This window comes from Dromiciops gliroides, chromosome 4 (assembly GCF_019393635.1).
Source record: "Dromiciops gliroides isolate mDroGli1 chromosome 4, mDroGli1.pri, whole genome shotgun sequence".
NCBI lineage: Eukaryota > Metazoa > Chordata > Mammalia > Microbiotheria > Microbiotheriidae > Dromiciops > Dromiciops gliroides.
Window position 1 is genome coordinate 164,882,580 of NC_057864.1, and position 22,938 is coordinate 164,905,517.

Here is a 22,938-nt window from a genome sequence, read left to right on the forward strand (position 1 = left end):
TGCCTCAGCTCCACATTACACCTTTCCTCATTACAATTCCACATTGTAAAATGTAGATATTAATAGCACCTATCTTACAGGGTTGTTGTGAGCATCAAATGAGATAATATGTATAAATAGTGCTTAGAATGGTGCTTATATAAATGGTTATTCCATCCTTTCTTTTGAATGTGCTTTTGTAGTCTTTGTGCTAATATTTTAATCATATTTTTACATCAAAATCCTTTATGATACTGGTTTTCCTTCCCTTTATCTCTCCTTATTTTAGGTATCAGAACCATATTTGTGTCATTTACAGTAGCCTCTTTGATAGCTTTGAGATTGCAATAAAAAAGTATAGAATGTCCTCTCTGCATATGTTTACTAAAAAGCATTCCCCATCCTTCCATTGAAGTCCTTTACAATACCAAAATTCTTGGATTTTGTTGTTAAGTAGATTTGGATTCAATTTGTTCAGGGGTGAAAAGCCTTTCCTCCTTTCTTCCTTACTCACACATTTTTACTATAAGACTAATTTTATCTTTCTTCTTCATTCCAACAAATTTCTTACACAGACTCAGCTGATAATAATATAAGTTAATATCTTAATTATAATAAAGCACAGCACATTGATAATATTAGGTCAAGCTGTGTAGAAATGGAACCATTGAGAATACTTTCTGTATGCACCTGATTATCTGAATTAAAACCAGCCAGTGGATTTGTAAATGAGCATGTGTTTATTTTAGAGCTAATTCCTCTTGATATTAACAGATTTTTTTTCTTTATGTGTAGCCTGGATTCTTCTTTTTATTTTGGGGGGAAGTGGTAAGATGAAATAATTAGAAATGTTTGCTCTTTTGAGTAACTCGAAGACCTGGTAATTCCCCGGAGTACTGACTGATTTTAATGTGTTGTCAAATGATTGCACTTTAACCCTGTTTTCCTTCTTCCACGTGGACGCCTTGCTGTTCTTGCTCAGGAGGCATTTTTAAAAGGCTGAAATACTGCCAGCTGCGAAGGTTAACAGATGATATATATTTTTAGAAAATCATGGTGAGATTTTGGAGCTGGAGCATTTTCTACTTTAAATTTATATTTAAGTAATTTATTTTTCTGTCACCTTTTCTAATATGACTCTTCCTTTGCCCTAAATAAAAAGTCATCCCTATAAGAAAGAATTTTTAAAAAGGGAGAAAAGAGGGAAGATTTTTATAAAATTAACCAAATCATCAACAGGATTTGATAGTATATGAAATGTTCTGAATTGATAGGTCCCTGTCAATACACAGGAATAAGGGAGCTACATTTTCTCATCTTATCTTCTGGGCTCAACTTGGTCTTTACAATTAAGCAGTGTTCAGCTTTCTTTTGTTTTGTTATCATTTCCCTTATAGTCATTTAATATACTATTTTCCTGGTTCTCTTTAATATATTCTCCATTAGTTCCTAGAAAACTATAGAAATCCATCACTCTCTAAATGGGTGTGTGTGTGTGTGTGTGTGTGTGTGTGTGTGTATCTTTATCTATGGCTATATAGCTAGATCTTTGGTTCTACCCATAGATATGCATGTGGATCTATAGATCTAGATATCTTTAGATCTATTGACATTTAGATAATGATAGATAGATCTATACATCTATCAAACTATAGATAGACACTACCTACACAAAGAAGAGGGTTACTAGCCAAAAACATGTTTTAATCCAAATTGCTAGAACAATGTAATTTTGCCCCACCTAAAAGAATTTGAGATAAAGATAGCTCTATAGATATCTATCTCTCTATAGAGGTTTATAAGTACCTCTGTAGTTAGATATCTATGGATCAGTCTGGGCAGCTAGGTGGTGCAGTGGACTGGCCTTGGACTCAGGAGAATTTGATTTCAAATCTGTCCTCAGATACTTAGCTGTATGACTCTGGGCAAGTCACTTAACCCTGTTTGCCTCTATTTCCTCATATGTAAAATTATCTAGAGAAGAAAATGGCAAACTGCTCCAGTATCTTTGCCAAGAAAACCCCAAATGAGGTTATGAAGAATCAGATATGACTTAAATGACTCAACAACAAATTGATCTATCTATACCTATTTATAGCCTTGCTTCTCTGAATTCATCATATACATTGTTTCATATGGAACAGTAATATATTCTGTTACATTCATCCACCACAATATATTTAGCCTTTATCCAACCTGATTGCAATGTGAAGCATGCATTGCAAATCTTCAAGTTTTGTTTTTTTTTTTGTGGGGGTGGGTGCAGGGAGATGGGAATGACATTGTTTCATCAATTTGGATTAAAACATGTCTTTGGCTCTTTCTTAAGGTAGTTTGTGCCATTCTAGCCTTTCCATTCCTGTAAAGCAATGGCACTAAAAAGGGAAAAAAAGATTCTGTATTAGCTGTGTTTATTTTAGCTGCTACTGGCCTCTGAATATCCCAAAGATTTTCTTCTTCCCAAATTTGATAAATCTGATCACTTGTGAAGAGAGTATTAAAATGACCATTTTAAGGAGTCAAATGATAGCTAATGTATGTAGGAGCTCTGGGAGCTGTCCACATTTGCTTTCTTATATGTGGGATCTGATAGCTACTAATACTACCAAATTGAGAGGAAGCTGTGATAGATTGGGTGAAATCTCAGGAAGTCTCATTTGGCAATGTTTAAAAAAAGAAAATAGCAAGAGAAACTATTTTTATGCTGTGAACTATGGAAAGAATGAGCTGAATTAAGCCTTTCTAGCTTGTTGTGTTTGTTGTTATTCAATCAGCAAACACTGATTTAGAAAGTTACTTTCTAATCTTAAAAAAAATCACTGTATGCCTATACTTTGTAGGGACTTTTAGCAAAAGACAGTGTTGCACTTTGTCAAACCTTTGTCTTTATTTATTGAGATAATCGTGTGTTTTAGAATATTAAAATATGATTAATTATGCTGATATTTTCTAATTGTAAGTGATTCTTGCGTACCTGGCATATATCCATGTACATTATAAGATGTAATTGCTTGGATGAATTGCACTTGTCTATTTGAAAGTATATTATTTATAAATTTTAATCTATATTCATTGATGTTATTGGTCTATTTTTTTCCTTCCATGTTTTATCCTTCCGCTGTTTCAGTAGTAGGACTATAATAAAAGAGTACCATCTTTCTTTCTTTTTTTTTTTTTCCCCAGGGCAGTGGGGGTTAAGTGACTTGCCCAGGGTCACACAGCTGGTAAGTGTCAAGTGTCTGAGGCCAGATTTGAACTCAGGTACTCCTGAATCCAGGGCCGGTGCTTTATCCACTGCGCCACCTAGCCACCCCTAAGTACCATCTTTCTTAATTTTTGAGAATAATATCTATTTTTTTGGTACTTTGGTATGTCATATTTAATTTCTGATGAAAGCATTTTATTTTTTTCCTGTTACATGTAAAGATAGTTCTCGACTTTTGTTTATACAAGCTTTCCACTTTCAGATTTTTCTCCCTCCCTCCCCTAGACAGCAGGTAATCTGATGTAGGTTTTATATATATATATATATATATATATATATATATATATATATATATATATATATATATATATATATATATATATATATATACACACACATACATACATACATACATACATACACATAATAACATTAAACATATTTCTGCATTAGTCATGTTATAAGAGAAAAAACAGAGCAATGACGGAAAACCTCAAAATAGAAAAACAACAGCACCAAAACCAAAAGAAATAGTATGGTTCATTCAGCATCTATACTCCACAGTTCTTTTTTTTTTTCTTGGATTTGGAGATCCTCTTCTATCATGAGTTCCCTGGAACTCTTCTGTATTATTGCACTGGTGTGAAGAATATAGTCCATCACAGTAGATCAACACACAATGTTGATGATACTGTGTACAATGTTCTTCTGGTTCTGCTCATCTCACTCATCATCAGCCCATGCAAGACCCTCCAGGTTTCTATGAACTCCTCCTGCTCATTGTTTCTTACAGCACAATAGTATTCCACTACATTCATATACCACAACTTGTCCAGTCATTCCCCAATTGATGGGCATCCTCTCAACTTCCAATTCCTTTATAAATATTTTTGTACTTGTGGGTCCCTCTCCTCTTTCCATGATCTCTTTGGGAAAAAGACCCAAAAGTGGTATTGCTGGGTCAAAGGGTATGCACAGCTTTATAGCCCTTTGGGCATAATTCCAAATTGCTCTCCAGAATGGTTGGATCAGTCCACAGCTCCACCAATGATGCATCAGTGTTCCAATTTTTCCACAGCTTCTCCAACATTTATTATTTTCCTTTTTTGTAATTTTAGCCAATCTGATAGGTGTCAGGTGATACCTCAGAGTTGTTTTAATCTGCATCTCTCTAATCATTAGATTTAGAGCATTTTTTCATATGGGAATAGATAGCTTTGGTTTCTTCATCAGAAAACTGCCTGTTCATATCCTTTGACCATTTCTCAATTAGGGAATGACTTGGATTCTTATAAATTTGATTTAGTTCCCTCTATATTTTAGAAATGAGGCCTTTATCAGAAGTACTGGCCATAAAAATTGTTTCCCAGCTTTCTACCTCCCTTCTAATTTTGGATGCATTGCTTCTGTTTGGACAAAAATTTTTTCTTTGGTAGTTACTTTCCAACCATTTGTTTCCTTTTCTGTAATTGTAATAGTTAAGATCATTATTTGGGATTGAGTGTCAGGAGATGGCAGAGTAGAAAAATCTCAGAATGTATCAGATTGAATTCTGATTAGGAAACCAGAAAGTCACAGTGATTTTTTTTTTTAAAGTACAAAGTGGCTTAGGAAGAGAGATAGAGAGGTCTGTAGGTGCTGAAGATTGAGGCTAGAAGGAGCATGCTCAGGTTGTGGTAGGTAGCAATCTAGCATTCTGGGACTGAGACAGAGGCTGAGACAGGGCACCAAAAGCAATATCTGGATATCCTTGAACACATACTTGCTACAAGGAACAGGTGCAGAAAACTAGTGGAAAATGGAAGAAATCACCTGTCATTTCCTATCGATAGTCATGACCAAACAAAAGATAAAGAGGTTTACAGGAGGTAATATGGAGTTTAAAAAATTATTCAAAATCAGTAAGTTTTTGCACAAACAAAACAAATGCAGCTAAAATTAGAAGAAAAGAACTTGGAAAAAATCTTTGCAACAAATTTCTCTGATAAACATCTCATTTCTAAGATATATGAGGAGTCAGATTTACAAGAGAAAGAACCATTCCCATTATTAAGTGTTCAAAGGACATGGGTAGATATTTTTCTGTATAATAAATTAAGCCTGTCAATAGCCATGTGAAAAAATGCACTAAAAATTAATACTTAAAGAAATTAAAATAACTTTGAGGCACCATACCCATCAGATTGCCTAAGAGAATACTATGAAAAAAGTCAATTTTTTTCCATGTGTCTGCCTCCTGTTACTATATTTCTAATATATGTATAGTAGTCAGTAAATCATTCATTATGTCTTTGTGTAAAATGTTCTATTAAGTGACATTTGAATTTACTGTAGTGTAAGATCATAGCTCTATAACTAGAAAGGACCCCAGAGTCCAGATAGTTGAATCCTCTCATTTTATAGTTGAGATTCTGGAGAGGTAAGTGATTTCTCTAGAGTCATACAAGTAGTAATGCACACAGAGGCAAAATTTGAACCCAGGACCTCTGGTTCTGTTGATTGCCCTATGTTTACTGTAACATGCTTTCTCAACCATGTGTTCACTCATTCTGTTTTCTGTTGTCTTTCAACGAAACAAATAATTATTTAGGTCTGTGTAGTTATTTCTTACACTAATAGTTAACTAGGTAGTGCCTGTGAGCTGCTAGCATCCCGTGATTTGGAGTTAATTAGATCTATAGTTTAGAATGTCAGAAATCTTTGGATTATGAGCCAAAGATGTAGGTTGTGGACCCAGTTGTGCCACTGAACTTTTATTTGACTTGAGGGCATGATGTTTCCTTTCTGTGCCTCTGTCCATCTATAAAATTAGAATTATGATACCATATCTATCTTTTCTTATCCCACAATGGTTTTATTAGGTTATTTGAATATTTTATCTGCTGTTATGAAAACTTTGTGATTAAATACATAAGCTTATATGAATCAGTATTATATTAAATGAGCAGTGCAAAAAAACAGTGCTGGATTGGGAGTTGGAAGACTTTGAAATCCTACAACCTGAAGTGACAGTGGTCAATTCACTTAGTTTCCCCAACGCTCAATTTCTGTATCTGTTAAATGAAAATAATACAACTTTTACTATGATACAGTTGGTTAACAAGTGCTTTATAAATCAGGTTTTAGAACAAGTGCTTTTTACAAATCATAAAGAACTATAAAATTTGAATTGTTATTATTATTACTCATATTAATTATTTACTGTGAGTTTTTTTGTGGGGTTCAGTAACAAAAGATTTAAGTCCAAGGTAATGAGAGAATGTATCTTGACCATTTTTTGGAATTAGGGTTTGGACCCTTGCTTGATAGATGCTCAAAGAAGTAGGTGCTTAAAACATCTGGGTTCTGATATTGCCTCCTTCTTTTTCCCTGAACTTAGGTTCCTGTTCTTCGTTTCCCCATGTGTAAGGGAACATGCTTAATAACACTAACTCATGTAGTGTGAGTTTTAATTAACTAGTGTTTGTTCAAGGCTTTGAAGGAAAAAAGTGTTGTAAGTTAATATTAATAAGGCTAATCACAAGCTTAGCTCTTAATATGTAAGTTTCCATTTTTCTCTGAAGTTTACTTTTAATTACTTTATAAAGAATGAAGCCAACAGGCTTTTGTTCTCCTGGAGCTGAATACAAATAGAAATAATATAACACTATATCAAAAGTTTTCCTCTTATATTTAAAGGATTAGATTTAGTAACACATGTCTAAGTTTGGTACAGCTTTTTCCTATTTAAAAATAAGTGTTTCCATGCTTCTTGCAATTTGTGGTAGGTTTAAAATGTCTTTGCTGTTTTGTGTTTCACTTATACGTGCACATTTTTGGAAAATGTCACTTTCTCAAATACTTTGTTCCGCTTTTCCTAATTTTGGTTGAATCTGTTAAATATCATGAGTGAAAATAATAAAATTCTTTGTAAAGAAAAATGGCATTGTGTTTGGGAACTCAGAGTCATAAAAACCATATTTTACATTGCTTTAAGGTGATATGTGCTATATTACATTTCCGAAAAACTTATGGGAACATTTCTCTGATTATGTTATAGGATGATTTTAATCAAGAACCTATATATGGATATATAAGAACTAAAAGATTATTATGAAAAATTATTAGTAGACCTTGAGAGTATTTTATTTTTAGTTATATAAAATTGACACAACTTGGATTCAGAATTGTTTTTCAGAGTTCATTCAGTTTTTTTCCTGTTTCTCATAAGTCATTCAAAATGAAAGAATATGAAATTAATGTGTATTCATTCATAGAGCTTATTTCTTTTTGCAGAGGTTTTTTGTTCTGGTGTTGTTCTAGATCCTATGATCCTTGGTCAACACCCATGTTCTTGTAAATGAAAGCCAGAATAAATGGAGAAATATTCAGATTCATCTTTCAATGACAATGACACAATTAGAAATTTGGAATTGTTTAATCCATTGGTCCACCCAGTGGTCGGTGGGATATCTTGGGAAGAGCCCTTCAGATTTTAACAGACACATTTCAATGATGGATCAAATGTCAGCTCTTTATTTTATTCCTGCCTTTTGATCTATTTCAGAGTTTTGCTTTTTGTTCTGTATTTATTGAATCATGAATACTGATTAGCAAGACTGTTGTTTGTTGTTCTCATTGTATTATGTTTTACATATTTCCTTTTTTTGATTTAGAACTTTTTAACTTTTCTGATAATGGTAGGTACGAAGGAAGGAAATGGACATTTATTAAGTTCCTACTATGTGCCAGGCATTGTTCTAAACACTTTACATATTATCTCATTTGATCCTCACAACAACTTAATGAGGTAGGCGCTTATTATCTTTGTTTTAGAGTTGGGGAAACTGAGACAGACCGAGGTGACTTCTCTTCAGTCACACAGCTAGTAAGTTTCTGAGGCTTGATTTCTTTTGCCTCTAGGCCCAGTAACCAGTATTGAGAACCTACTATTTGTGGAGCACAATTATGGGTCTTGAAAAATAGATGACTAAAAAACATAGTTCTTTTTTTAAAGGAACTTACAGACTAGCAGAGAGGATCATAAAATCAGAGATTTTTAGCTGGAAGGCAGTTTACTGAATTAACTGAACATCTTGTGTAATTTCCTTTTGTTCATTTCAAGTCACACTCACAGCTGAACTGGAATCATTGGATCATAGATCGAGAACTGGAAAGTATCTCAGAGGCCATCTAGTGACCAGCTCTTCCAGAGCTCAGATGAATCCCTGTCATCTGCCTCCATATCTTAAGATGTTTCCACTATGTCATGCAAAAGATAGATTAAAAATATATGTTGTTGTTGAGTCATTTCATTTGTGTCTGACTCTTTGTGACACCATTGGGGATTTTCTTGACAAAGATACTTCAGTGGTTTGCCGTTTTCTTCTTCAGCTGATTTTATAGATGAGTATCTGAGGTCAGTGGGGTTAAATGACTTGCTTGAACAATTGAACAACTAGTAAGTATTTGAGGTCAGATTTGAACTCAGGAAGATGAGTCTCCTGATTCCAGGTCCAGTGCTCTTCCTACTGTGCCACCTCACTGCCCATAGAGTAGAGGATAGTATGTGTACCCAAGAATGCTGCATATAGTATACCTTAAGTATTTATTGGGGAACAAATCATTTCCAAATTCAGTGACTTGAATAGCCAGATGATCAGTGGTTTTTGGTCTTCATTCTGCCAGTGGACATAATATGCAATTTAGGAAAAGTCCCCAACTCTCTGTTAACTCATCTCTCATCTCATGAAAAACATGCACCATTACTTTTGATTTTGAATAGCAGGAAAAAATACTGAAATAAGTCTAGAACACATATTTACTTCTTAAATTGTCTAATTCCATGTGAATTTTAAATTCTCAATTTTTGGTTGTCAACAGTATCCAAAATTGGAGGTGTAGAATGTTAAAGACATGGATAATATTATTTTGAGATTGTGAGACTTTGTGTGAGATTGTGTTGTAGAAAATAAACTCACACTTTAAAATGTTATAATTATCTAGGACAATCTGAGATAATTTTGAAGTGGCTCAATAGGAAGAATTTCTAAAAAAAAATAATTGTTTTTAATAAGATATTCACAGATGCCAAATTTTAATAATGATTTCCAGATTTTTTAATGCAAACTTTTCCATTTCTGATTAGATTTTTTGTTAGATAAATAAAGATAGTGGCCTATCTTTATTTAAATATAGACAGAATATGTCATTGTGTGGCCTTAATCTTGGATACCTGAGTAGTGAGCTTCCAGATAGTCCTAGTTTTAGTTGGTTATGGAATTTAAGAAGCCCTGGAGGACCCATGTGCCTAGTTGCTTGTTTCTTAGCACAAGCTCTTAACTTGTGGGAAGAGAAAATGTTCACTCCTTCTGCTAGATTTTTCTTTTCTTTTTTTTTTCTTTTTTTTTTTTTTTTTGCGGGGCAATGGGGGTTAAATGACTTGCCCAGGGTCACACAGCTAGTAAGTGTCAAGTGTCTGAGGCCGGATTTGAACCCAGGTACTCCTGAATCCAGGGCCGGTGCTTTATCCACTGAGCCACCTAGCCGCCCCTTGCTAGATTTTTCTTAAATTTTTAATTAGATCCCTAAGTCTGAGGCTCTCTTTGCCTATATAAGTTCTTTCTTGTCTATAAATAGTATCTAGTTGAACTATGTTACATCTATCACTAATTTACTGTGATTATGCACTAAGTAACAATAATGTCTCCAAATATTTGTCTCCAAATACCTTTGCACCCTGGATGTGAAAATAAATATTGTCTGTGAAGGTCTTTGTATTTGGTTGGTCCAGTGTGATGCTGGTATTTGCGTCTATATAAGGATCTTGTCTTTTGTTAGCCTTGCTTAATAGAAATTCTTTGGGATAACAAAGCTTGTGTCTTATGCATCTGGTAGAATTGTAGTGGGAGTGTACCCTGTAATAAGAGTTACATTGTGTATTGGGAAAACTATTTTCCCATAGGCACTTTTATACGCCAGATATTATATTGGCAGAAACCTGTATTGGGCTGTTTCCTTTTCAACATTTTTATCAGTGACACTAATGACAAGTTTTTCTAATTTGTAGATGACATGAAGATGAAAGGGACCACTAACATAACCAATGATTGAATTGAGATCTCAACAGATCATGACTAAGGCTGAACAATGGAACAAATCCAAGAAGATATTTAATGTTGTTGTTCAGTCATGTTTGACTTGCTGTGACTCTATTTGTTGTTGTTGTTTTGACAAAGATTCTAGAGTGGTTTGCCATTTCCTCATAACTCTGCAAAGGAGTTGAAGTGAGGGTGTCTTCTCCTGTGTCTTCTTTGGGGCCATGATCTAGTCATTTTAAAAAATTGTTTTGTGGTTCTTTCCCTTTACCTTATTTTAGTCAATCTTTTGTTGTTTTCTTGGCTTAGCTTGTTTCACTCTGAATCATTTCTTGTAGAGCTTTCCATTCTTCTATATTCTTCTCATATTTATTGTTCATTAGTACACAGTAATATGATGAATACGAAGGACCTTTTTAAATATAAGTATCCATCTAAAATGATAAAGAATCATCATGTGCAGTGACAATACTCTTGAAGTTTTTCTATTAAATACAGGAGTAAAGCAAGGATGCTCACTCTCCCTAATATTATTTGATATATAGTTTTACAAATTCTAACAATTACATTTCTTTTGTCTAATAGAAAGAACTTAAAGGTAAAACATAGTTAAAGAAGGAAATGAAAACTTTTCTTATTTGCTGTTAATAAGAAAATCTGAGAGAATCAGAAAAGATTGTAATTGAGACAGTTGATAGGTTCAGCAGGGTTGTAAGCTACAGAATAAAATCAGAAAAAGCAATTGCATTTCCATGTAATACTAATAAAGTTCAAGAGAGAATATTATTTAAATAAAAAATGCATAAAATATTTGGGAATCTATTGTAGGGGCCAAATTTAATATGTGGAGAGTTAATTGGGTGGCTTGCCATATTGGGGTTCAGAAAATAATGAGGGACCTCTCGGTCCAAAGCTTCCTCCCCTCTGAACTGCCTTTTTAGTTATTTCTCCCAGGCCAATAAGAAAGGAGCTTAACAGCCTCTTTTTCCACAAACAAATCAGGTTTTATTTAATGGGAATAAAATACACAGCAAAGGTGAGATTAATAAAGTCAAGGACAAAGGAATAGGGAAAAAGGAAAATTGATAATCCCCCTAACTCTAACAAAAGCCTATACAATCCCCAAATTTGCTTCCAGCTCAGCTAATTCAAAGGGCTGGATTTAACTCACCACCAGGGGTCCATAATTTCTATGGCAGTCAGTCTGCTCCTAAGCTCCAGAGAGCATGTGAGAGTGTGTCTGCTACTTCCTTTTGGTGTCCCCTTTTCTACCTTTTTCTCCCTCCCCCAAAGGGGAGGTCCTTCAAGTAGTGTGGCTGAGACTGGTTCCCTGTTGATGACACAGTCCACAGCCTCTGAGGACACTCCTCAGGGTTGGCCAAGTTAGACTAGGTCTGACAGGGCAGGCCAGGTGTGGCTCAAATCTAATCATCTTTAAGTGGGTACTTATTAGTTCCTCATTCACACCCAATTCAAACACTACTAGATCAATCAAATGGGACCCCTGGGTAGCTGCCAAATTCCATTATTTTACCATACTATCTAATACAAAATCCCAGTAGATTCAGTTACAAAGTGGTAAAGACATAATAAGTATTTATGGTTGGGCTATATATGCGCATGTAATAAAAATATTAGTACTACTAAAGTGAATTTATAATTTTGATCTATTCCAATTAAATCTAAAAAGGGTTATTTTATGGAACTCAATAAAATAATACCAGAATTCATTTGGAGAAACAAAAGATCTAGATTATCAAGGGAAATAATGAAAATACTAAGAATGAAGGGAGAATAACAATTCTAGACTCCATTTTTTGTTTGTTTGTTTTTGGTTTTTTTTTTTTTTTGGTGAGGCAATTGGCGTTAAGTGACTTGCCTAGGGTCACACAGCTAGTAAGTGTTAAGTGTCTGAGGCTGGATTTGAACTCAGGTCCTCCTGACTCCAGGGCCGGTGCTCTATCCAAGCTACATTTTAAAGCAGTAGTTATAAATGACATTTGGCCTTAATTTAAAAAAGAGAAAGGTAGTTTAATGCAATAATCACAATAATAACAATAATCAAAATCATAGTTTGCATTTATATAGGACCTAGTATATATCAGGTACTATGATATGAGCTTTTCCATTTGATAAGGTAGGTACTGTTATTATCCCCATTTTACATTTGGGTAAACTAAGGCAAATAGAGGTTAAATGACTCATCCAAAGGTAATCCAGATCATGAGTTTCTGAGGTCAGTTTTGAAGTGAGATCATCCTGACTTCAAATCCAGTGCTCTATTTACAAAGCAATTCAGAAACTCAGTGTTTCATAAACTAGAAAATATAAATAACTTGGGAAAGAACTCCCTCATTGTTCAAAATTTCTGGGAAAACTGGAAAGTAATCTGGCAGAAATTAGGCTTAGACTAATACCTTATACCGTATTTCTATATATATTAATGAAAACTTGACCATAATATTGAAGATCTAATTATAAAAAAATTAGAGAAGCAGGTTATGTACTCTTTGCAATTATATGCAGTATGTCATATTCCTTTATGTCATCAGTTTTTCCCAATTTCCTTTTTCTTCCTCCACCCATAGATCCTTCCTATATACAGGAAAAAGATCCTGTATTTACAGCAGAAAATAAACATAACCTTATGTCTGACAAGTGTAAATACTTAAGATTTTCGAATAAGAATTCATTATTTGGTTAAAATTGTTGGGAATACTGGAAAAGTCCAAAAATATGTGCATTTCGCAAGAAATGTGAACTGCCTACCTCCACAAAGATCTGAGGTGGAAGTATCCTTTCATTTCTCTTTCTTCAAGTCATGCTTGATCTTTCTAATTTTTTTTTACATGTGTGGCTCTTTTAATTTACATTATTGTAATTGCTGTATATATTTGTTTTCTTTGCATATTTCACTCATCAGTTCATGTAGATATTTCCATTCTTCTCTTTATGCATCATATACATAATTTCTTACTGTACCGTAGAAGAGCATTATATTCATGCACTGCATTCATTCACCACATGTTTAACCATTCTCCAGTTGATGGGCATCTACTTTGTTCCCGATTTCCAAAAAGATAATTTCTTACCCTTAAGTAGCTTTTAGTCTAATGGTGATAAGTATCACACAAAAGGAAGTTGAAAAGTGGTGGAGGGGACAAGAAAAAGTGCAATGTGCAGTCTGGTTTGAAAATGAAGAGATTTGTGGGAACCATGGCCCTGAGAGTTGATGTGACTCACCTGATGTTCGTCTCTGAGGACAGACCCTGGAATCTGACTTAGATCTTTTGACTCCCAGATGCAGTACTCTTTCAGCTATCCCAGTCTATCTCTCCTAGTTATGTCTTGAAGTGGATCTATTTCTGATTTCAGAAGCAACAACACCTATAGTACCAATGGGTAGAAGTTACCTATAGGAAGACAGTTTTGCTCCATAATGAGGAATAGATTCTTAATGGTTATAGCTGTGTGGAGATGAATTGGACTGCTTTGGAAGATGGACATTTCCTATAATTGGAGGTTTTCTTGCAGATATTTGATGACCACTTGATATGGGCTTGTTAGAGAAGATGTTTCTTTTGCAGACAAGGAGTTGGACTAAATTGTCTCATAGGTCCTTTCTAATTCATATTCTAAGGCTATAAGTAGATGTGACATAAGTTGTCAAAATAAGGGGATTGCCCCAAGCAATAAATAGTATCTGGATGTATAATTCAGAGGGAAACAGACCCTGGACTTCAACATGGATTGATCTTTTCAGTAATGAATATAATGTTGGCCATGAATAGATGAATAGGGATAAGAGTTGGAACTAGTTTCAGCTTTGAACTAGAAATTTCTAATGCTTTTGAATTTGTCTTCCTATTTTCTTCCTTTTAAATATTTTAGTAGTGATTCCCAGTAGCTCCAGTGAAGTTTTTTGTATATTCGCCTGACTTTGTGCTTTTCCATTGGCCATCTACCAGGCCTGGAATGTTTTTATTTAGAATTTTATTTTTTTTCCTCAAATTACATGTAAATAAAATTTTAACATTGATTTTTAAAACTTTGTGTTCCAAATTCTCTCCCTCCCTCCCTCCTTCCCCCTGAAGAACTTAAGCAATTCAATATAAATTATACATGTATAGTCATGCAAAACATTTCCACATTAGTCAGATTGTGAAAGAAAAGAAACAAAAAAAATTTTAGAAAAAGGAACAAAGAAATTATGCTTTAATCTGTATTCAGATACCATCAGTTCTTTCTTTGTAGATGGATTGCATTTTTAAGTCCTTCAGAGTTGTCTTAGATCACTATTCTGCTGAAAGTAACTAAATCATTCACAGCAGATCATCTTACAATATTGCTGTTATTTTGTATATAGTACATTTCACTTTGCATCAGCTCATGTATGTCTTTCCAGGTTTTTCTCATAGCATCCTGCTTATCATTACTTATAGCATAATAGTGTTCCATTATAATCTCATCTGACAATTTGTTCAACTATTCCCCAATTGGATGGGCATCTCCCAAATTTTGAATTCGACTTTAAAAAAAAAAATCTCTTTGAGGATACCAACCTAGTTGCGATATTACTAGGTGAAAGAATATACATGGCTTTATAGCTTTATAGCACAAAAGAGTGTTGAGCAAATCTTTTGCTTTTTGTTTTGGGTTTTGGCTTTTCTTTGTTTTTTGAATTTTGTTTCTTTTACTTTTTTTAAATTCAATTTTGTAAACTAAGTGACTTTTCAAAGACATTTTGAGTTTATGCTGTAGGTAGGGCCATTGGGCCTCAGAAGCTACCAGAATTCTTTTTTTTATAGGGTTATTGAACCCTATTGCTAGATCTGTCAATGAACATATTGAATATTGAATCTGGCTGATTGAAGCCTTATTCCTTTTTGATAAATTGATCACCACTTTAAGTATCTGTTTCTGTTTTTTGGGGTTTTTTTTGGAGGGGCAATGGGGGTGACTTGTCCGGGTTCACACAGCTAGTAAATGTCAAGTGTCTGATGCTGGATTTGAACTCAGGTACTCCTGAATCCAGGGCTGGTGCTTTATCCACTGCGCCACCTAGCCGCCCCCCTGTTACTGTTATACTAGAGAATTCATGTAAAAGATGATGTGGTTTACTTGTAAAAGAAGACTATGTAATAATGTCTAATATAACCAGCTATTTACATTCATTTATCATTTATATGTCATTATACTCTGGGTATGGTTTGGAATTTTTGTATATATCACTAGTATATCCTCAGTTATGCAGCATAGCACGCATTTTTACCATCATACTGTGTTTGGTGAAATTAATATGAGATTTAGGAAGTATGGAAACTTATCATTTCAGAGACTAAATGCAGGCCCTGGGTAGAATATATGTGCAACAAAAGGAGAGACAGGTATACGTAAGTCCATGGTTTGCTTATGATGGCAACTATGTAGAGCACAATTGCTAGACTCAGTCCAGTTTTGTCCTCTCTCCCTCCTAATATAACCTAATTTAACTGAACTTGTTTCCTTTTTTGTCTCACTCAGTCTAATCACCTGTGGCCTAGCACAATCACTGGCTGTCTCGAAACCATGAGATATGGCATGATGATCTTTCTATAACATTTTTCAGGTGTCATGAACACATACTAAATTTGGCTTTGATCCAGACACATGGTGGTAAGAAGTGTTATAGATTGCATAACTACCTCAACCCTCTATTATATGAAGGAGGTAATGTAATAAAATTTATTAATTTGATCATTGACAATGCTATGCTAAGGTTTAGTAAAAATCCAGCAATTCAAACAGTTAAAGAAGAGAATCCAGCTTTCCAAACCAGAATTCAGTTTTCCAGATCAGAGTCCAGAATCCAGAGCCTAGTTTTCCAGACCAGAATCTAGCTTCCTCCTGATGACATCTTACCACTTCAAGAAGACAAGAGAACTCAGAGATTTTATATGAACAGTTTTTGTTATCTCCTTCTGTTATTATATACCATCTGTAACATGTACTCTCTGCAGAGGGCCTCCCTCCGCAAGACCAATGTCAAAGCGTCACATTCATGAGGGACTGCCCCTTTGGACAAAACTTTTCTCTCTCTCTTTTTCTATATTGATATTAACATATTATTAGTTAGCATAGGATATTATTTTTGGCTGTTTCATTGAGCAAACTCATTCTTTTTTCAAATGAAACAAAGGGGGGAATGTGGTAAAAAATGGAAGTTTTAGCTGAATCATTTGAGAGTTGAGTGCATGCTACTGAAGTGACTTTTGAAGGACCTCCCTTTTGGGGTAGAGTCCATGACAAACTTCTGGCATGCCAGCTTAAAACTGAGGGAGGAATGGAAGTTCTCTCTCTTTCTCTGGCTTTTTAGCTTAGCTGTGGCAGCACACGTGTTTGGTGTTCGGTGCTGGTTCTTAGCCTGGCGGGCAGTTTGGGATTCGGTGAGTTTTATAAAGGAATATAGACTAAGCTTAGATCTAAGATTATTCATTTGTATTTCTACTTTCCTATTTCCCTAATTGGTATCACCTTTTGTTGTCTAATTAATTCCAAAGCAATAAAAACTAATCCCTCACTGATTAAAGCTCAGAGGCTTCTTTTTCTTAGTGGTCTGGGAGATATATAAGGGAAAAGTTAAAAGGGGGAGTTTAATGCTCATATATCCAATTTTGAATCTCACATAGTCCATTTGGCCATAGTTTCAAATAGCTCTGCAGAATCAGTTTACAACTTTACCAAGAGTGTATTAACGTCTCAGTTTTACCATATCCCCTACAACATTTGTTGTTTTCCTCTGCTGTCCTATTATCCAATCCAGTAGATATGAGGTGGTACCCAAGGATTCTTTTGACCTGAATCTCTCCAATCAATAGTGAGTCAGAGCATTTTTTTCCATATGGCTATAGGTGGCTTTGATTATTTTATCTGAAAACTTCATGTCTTTTGATCATCTATCAATTGGAGATTGACTCTCTCTCTCTCTCTTTTTTTGGCCCTCGAGATTTTTTTCTTAGGGAGTTCATTAATGGCTTGTTCAATTTTTTTTTTCTAATATGGGTTTATTTAATGATTTTATTTCCTCTTCAGTTAACCTGGGCAGTTTATATTTTTGTAAATATTTATCCATTTCATTATTGCTTTAATTTCCACTTCATTGGTGGTGAAGTCACCCCTTTCATTGTTTTTTGGGGTTTTTTTGCAGGGAAATCAGGGTTAAGTGACTTGCCCAGGGTCACACAGCTAGTTAAGTGTCAACTCAGGGAGTCCTGAATCCAGGGCCTGTGCTTTATCCACTGTGCCACCTAACTGCCCCCATACCCCTTTCATTTTTGATACTGGTAATTTGGTTTTCTTCTTGCTTTTAAAATATAAAATTAACCAGAGGTTATCTATTTTATTGTTTTTTTTTTCATAAAACCAGCTCTTAGTTTTATTGACTAATTCTATAGATTTCTTGCTTTCGGGGGGCAGCTAGGTAGCACAGTAGATAAAGCACCAGCCCTGGATTCAGGAGGACCTAGTTCAAATCTAGCCTCAGACACTTGACACTAGCTGTGTGACCCTGGGCAAGTCACTTAACCCTCATTGCCTCGCCAAAAAACCCCAAAACAAATATAGTATATATTGTATACTCCTTTTGTCTGCCCAAATAAACTGTTTACATCCCTACATGGGAAGATAGTACTTATAACTTTTGATAACTGTATCTCTATTTGGGCAAACAGTTTAACCTTATTGAATAACTTTCCCCACCACCCCACCCCGATCCCCCATTTACCTTTTTAAACTTCTCTTGAGTCTTGTATGTTAAGATCAAATTTCCTATTCAGTTCTGGTCTTTTCATCAGGAAAACTTGAAAGCCCCCTATTTCTTTGAATGTCCATATTTTCCCCTGAAAGAGAATGATCGGTTTTGCTGGGTAGTTAATTCTTGGTTGCAGTCCAAACTCCTTTGCCTTCTGGAATATCATATTCCAACCCTTGTGATCCTTTAATGTTGAAGCTACCAGGTCCTGTGCAATCCTGATTGTGGCTCCATTCATATTGCTGCTTTCTGGCTGCTTGGATTATTTTCTCCTCCTGATAATTCCTGGAATTTGGCTACAGTATTCCTTGGAGTTTTCCTTTTGGGGTTTCTTTCAGGAGTTTGGTGGATTCTTTCAATGATGATTTTATCCTCTGATTCTATAATATCGGGGCAGTTCTCCTTGATGATTTCCTGGAATATGGTGTATAGACTCTTTTTTCTGATCATGGCTTTTAGGTAGTCCAGTAATTCTCAAATTGTCTCTCCTGGACCTATTTTCCAGGTCAGTTGTCTTTCCAATAAGGTATTTCACATTTTCTTCTATTTTTCCATTCTTTTGATTCTGATTTGATTTGACTGATTCCTGGTATCTATCTCATGGAGTCATTAACTTTCATCTGTCCATTCAAATTTTTAAGGCAATGTTTTCCTCAGTAAGCTTTTATATCTCCTTTTCCATTTGGCCAAATTAATTTTTTAAGGAATTGCTTTCTTCAGTCAATATTTGTGCTTACTTTTCCAAGCTATTGATTCTTTTTTCATAATTTTTTTGTGTTGCTTTCATTTCTCTCCCCATTTTTTCTTCTACCTCTTGCAATTGATTTTTTTTTTCAGGGTAAAGAGGGTTAAGTGACTTGCCCCGGTTCACACAGCTAGTAAGTGTCAGGTGTCTGAGGCTGCATTTGAAATCAGGTCCTCCTGAATCCAGGGCTGATGCTTTATCTACTGCACTACCTAGCTGCCCCTGCAATTGATTTTAAAATCCTTTTTGAGCTCTTCCAAGGAGGCTTTTTGGTCTTGAGACCAATTTTTCTTCCCTCTTGAGGTTTCACATGTAGGCAATTTGAGAGTATTGTTCTCATCTGAGTTTGTGTTTAGCAGCTGTCAATGTTAAGAATCCTTTTCTGTTTCTTACTCATATTTTAGCTTATTTTCTTTAAAGTTGAGGTCTGCTCCTGGGGCACAAGGGTCACTGATTCAAGCTTCTTGTGCTGGGGGATAGGGGCTGTGTCACTCACTTTCTAGATTGAGGCCTCTAGATTTCTCACCATCCTGGGCTTGCTCCCTGCACTTGCTCTAGGCGCTGGGATGGCCCAGCTCAGTGGCGCCTGCTCTGTGGGAGGCCCTCCAGCTGGTGCTAGAGGATCTCATACCTGGCCCGCTGTACCACCAGCTTCCTGCTGAGCCATTATAGATCATAGATCAACACCTCATTTAGTCTTCTAAATTATCTCAAGTTGGAAGATTGTCTCTCTGTCTTTTTGTAGGTTCTGTAGTTTCAGAATCCGTTTAGAGACTTGATTTAATGTTCTTTTTGAGGGAACCTCAGGAGATCTCAGGCAACTTGCTGGCTTCCCTCTGCCATCTTGGCTCCAAATGACTCTTATTTTAACAAATTTGACTCCGTTCTCTATGTGTTTGAGAACTGAAGGCCTGGAATGTTTTTCTTTCATTTCTGCCTCATACATTCCTCTCTTCCTTCAAGATGTATCTATTTTCTACTTGAAGCTTTTCTAGTGTTTCCTTCCCTAAATAACCATGTATTATACTTACCTCTTTATAATGAGCAGCAGCATGACATTGTAGATAGAGATCTGGTCTCACAATCAGGAAGAGTTGGGTTCAAGTCTTACCTTTCACACATACTGTCTAAGTCAGCTTTCAGTGCTCTAGGCCAGTGGTGTCAAACTCAAATGGGTCCACTTAACCATCCTTAAAACCATTTCTAAAGGTCTCTGCATACCACATATTGACTCAGAAAACTATATATTAATATTATCTATGTTCTATTATATTTTCATTTATTTTGTTAAATATTTTCCAATTTAATTGTAATGTGGTTTCTGCTGCATTCTGGAGTGTTGAGTGCCTCTGTGTGACATCTTTACCTGAACAACTCTCTAAGACTCTTACATGGCAGAGAAGAGGTGGGTTTTTATTGGTAGAGGGAATTTCCTTACCCAGGAATTCTCTGTACTAATTAAATCAGAGGACCATTCTCTTATTCTTTTTTTGGGGAGAGGAAAATTGTTTTTTAAAATACATTTTTATTATTATCTTGTTTTATATCATGTAAGTTTCCTTCTTTTACAAAGCCATTCCTCATAAAAAAGATGTTTTAAAAGAAAATAAATTTAAAAATCAATAAAATTGATTGGCATCTTGAAAAGATCCGAATATTGCTATATTCAGTGTTCTTCACCCAGGAACCCCTCATCTCTGCAGATGGGTTGAGAAGAAGTGTCCCTATACTTATATATGTACTTGTATTTCCTCCAGGTACATAACCTCCTTAGGTATAGGCACTGTGTAGTTCTGTGTAGTCTCAGTCTTTTGAGATTAGGAATCCTTTTTGTCTTTTTTTGTATTTGTAGTGCTTGGCAAAAGGTCTGACACATAATATTCTCTTCCTTGGATTGTTTATTGATATAGTCAATTACTTATTACTTGTTTATCATGAGGAAGCCCAAAATTATCTAGTCCTACCTTCCAAGAAAGACTCAACATTTACAGATAAATTCAAGATTATTTGAAGAGGAAGAGAATAGTAGCATCCTAGGTAAGGAGAAAGAACAGAACTTAGAAGCTGTCAGATTCCCTCATTCATAGATGAAGAAACTTAGGAGAAGTTCCTTGCTTAGCTTAATGTCCCACATATCACAATTGGCAATGCTGGTAAGTTTTTCAGTCACAATCTGGCTCACAGACATTTGAAAAGGAAAAAGCAGTATGGTTTGTTGCTGTTGCGTTAAGTCTGACTCTTTGTGATCTCATGGATCATAGCATGCCTAATCCATCTGCTTTTCTTTTTTTTGTTTCTTTGCTTGCTTTTTTTGTTTTGTGGGGCAATGAGGGTTAAGTGACTTGCCCAGGGTCACACAGTTAGTGTCAAGTGTCTGAGGCCGGATTTGAAATGAGGTCCTCCCGAATCCAGTGCTGGTGCTTTATCCACTGTGCCACCTAGCTGCCCCCTTTTATTTTCTTTTAAAACTGGTACCAAAACTGGTTTTGGTGATTTTAGGTTTTTTTTTTTTCATTATTTCCCTTGAGATTCTAGATTGCTTGCATCTTCTAATAATTTTTATTTTTTTCTAGATTTATACATTTTTTTTTGCTGATTTGATGTGATGTCACTAGATTTGTGATAGAATTGTCATTTTTATGACTTGAATGTTACTTATCCATGAGTACCATATATCTGTTTTATTTAAATCCTTATCGAGGTGTGTTGTTTTTTTTGAGGATTGTTTTATAATTTTAATCTCTGTGTGTCTTAAGTGTGCCTTGATATATTGACTTCTTGGTCATAATTTTTCTTAGTTTTATAGGGCAGTAATTATCAAAATCGTAGAAATAGAAAGATAGAACAATGGACCAGAGTAGATGTACAATTTACAGCAGAAAATAAACATAACCTTATGTCTGACAAGTGTAAATACTTAAGATTTTCGAATAAGAATTCATTATTTGGTTAAAATTGTTGGGAATACTGGAAAGCAGTCTGGCAAAAATTGGGCCTAGACCATTATCTTATGACATTGAGTGAATAAGTCATTTTGACAATTATAAATATCCAAATTACATGGGGCAGCTAGGTGGTGCAGTGGATAGAGCACTGGCCCTGAAGTCAGGAGTACCTGAGTTCAAATCCAGCCTCAGACACTTAACACATACTAGCTGTGTGACCCTGGCCAAGTCACTTAACCCCAATTGCCTCACCAAAAAAAAAAAAAGTAAAAAAAAAAAATATCCAAATTACCTACAAAGGATGCAATCTGTATACACAGAAGAACGAATGATGCAATCTGTAGAAAGATGAAATTTTTATACACAGAACTAGTCAATAGAAGTTTGTATAAAATAATTTTACAAAGATATATATACACACACATTTATATAACTATTTGTGTTTAATGGAAGCTATCTCTTGGCAGGGGGAGGGGAGGGGAAGGACAGAAGTATAACTTTATTATATATTTAAAAAGAACAGCAAGTTGTACAAAATAGTTTTTTACTTTCATGTGTAAGCATATTTTTTATGTTATAGAAATATTTATTTTATTCCATAAATTAAAAATAAAATAAATGTTGAAAAAGGAAATCAACACCATCATTGATCCATCTCAGTATTGAATTGTGAGTGTTATTTGGAATTTAATGATTCGCTTTTATAATTTCTCCATTGACATTTTTAATTTTGTAAATTTCACAGGGGAATTTTTCATTTTAATTTGATAGTTTAAGTTTTTAAAATATCAGGACTTTGAAGACTTTTTAACTGCTTTCTTTTGGAGAGACATTTATCTTTTATTTTTGTAAAAATCAGATTTTGCTTTTTTTCTTAAGATATTTTAACAGGAAATTCAGTAAAATCAAATTCATTTTTGTAGTTCGTAATTGCTCAGTTAAATGTTTTCATTTCAATAATGGCGGCTGTGTGTGTGTGTGTGTGTGTGTGTGTGTGTGTGTGTTGGTGGTGATGGCAGTGATAGTGGTGAGGAAATTAGCTCTTTAAAGGGGCCAATCAACTCACTTCACTAACAGCGAGATTCTGTAGATTTGGCTATTGTAATAGATCAAAATGAAGGCTTTTTCTCCCTAGTAAAGACTTACTGACTTCCCTATTAAATTTCATAGTGTAGGTCAGATGCAAAGCAAGTCACAGA

General features: G+C 34.9%; 2 protein-coding genes across 2 annotated transcripts in view; one reads left to right on the forward strand and one right to left on the reverse strand.

Moving 5' to 3' along the window:
- Window positions 1-19,461, reverse strand: part of LOC122753421 (coiled-coil domain-containing protein 34-like) — a 42,105-nt gene extending 22,644 nt beyond the window's left edge. Inside the window, 1 exon segment of the mRNA XM_044000809.1 lies at window positions 19,426-19,461. Within this exon segment, the coding sequence (XP_043856744.1) occupies window positions 19,426-19,461 (36 nt within the window).
- BCAS3 (BCAS3 microtubule associated cell migration factor) overlaps window positions 1-22,938 on the forward strand; it is a 789,343-nt gene that overhangs the window by 151,022 nt on the left and 615,383 nt on the right. The window lies entirely within an intron of this gene.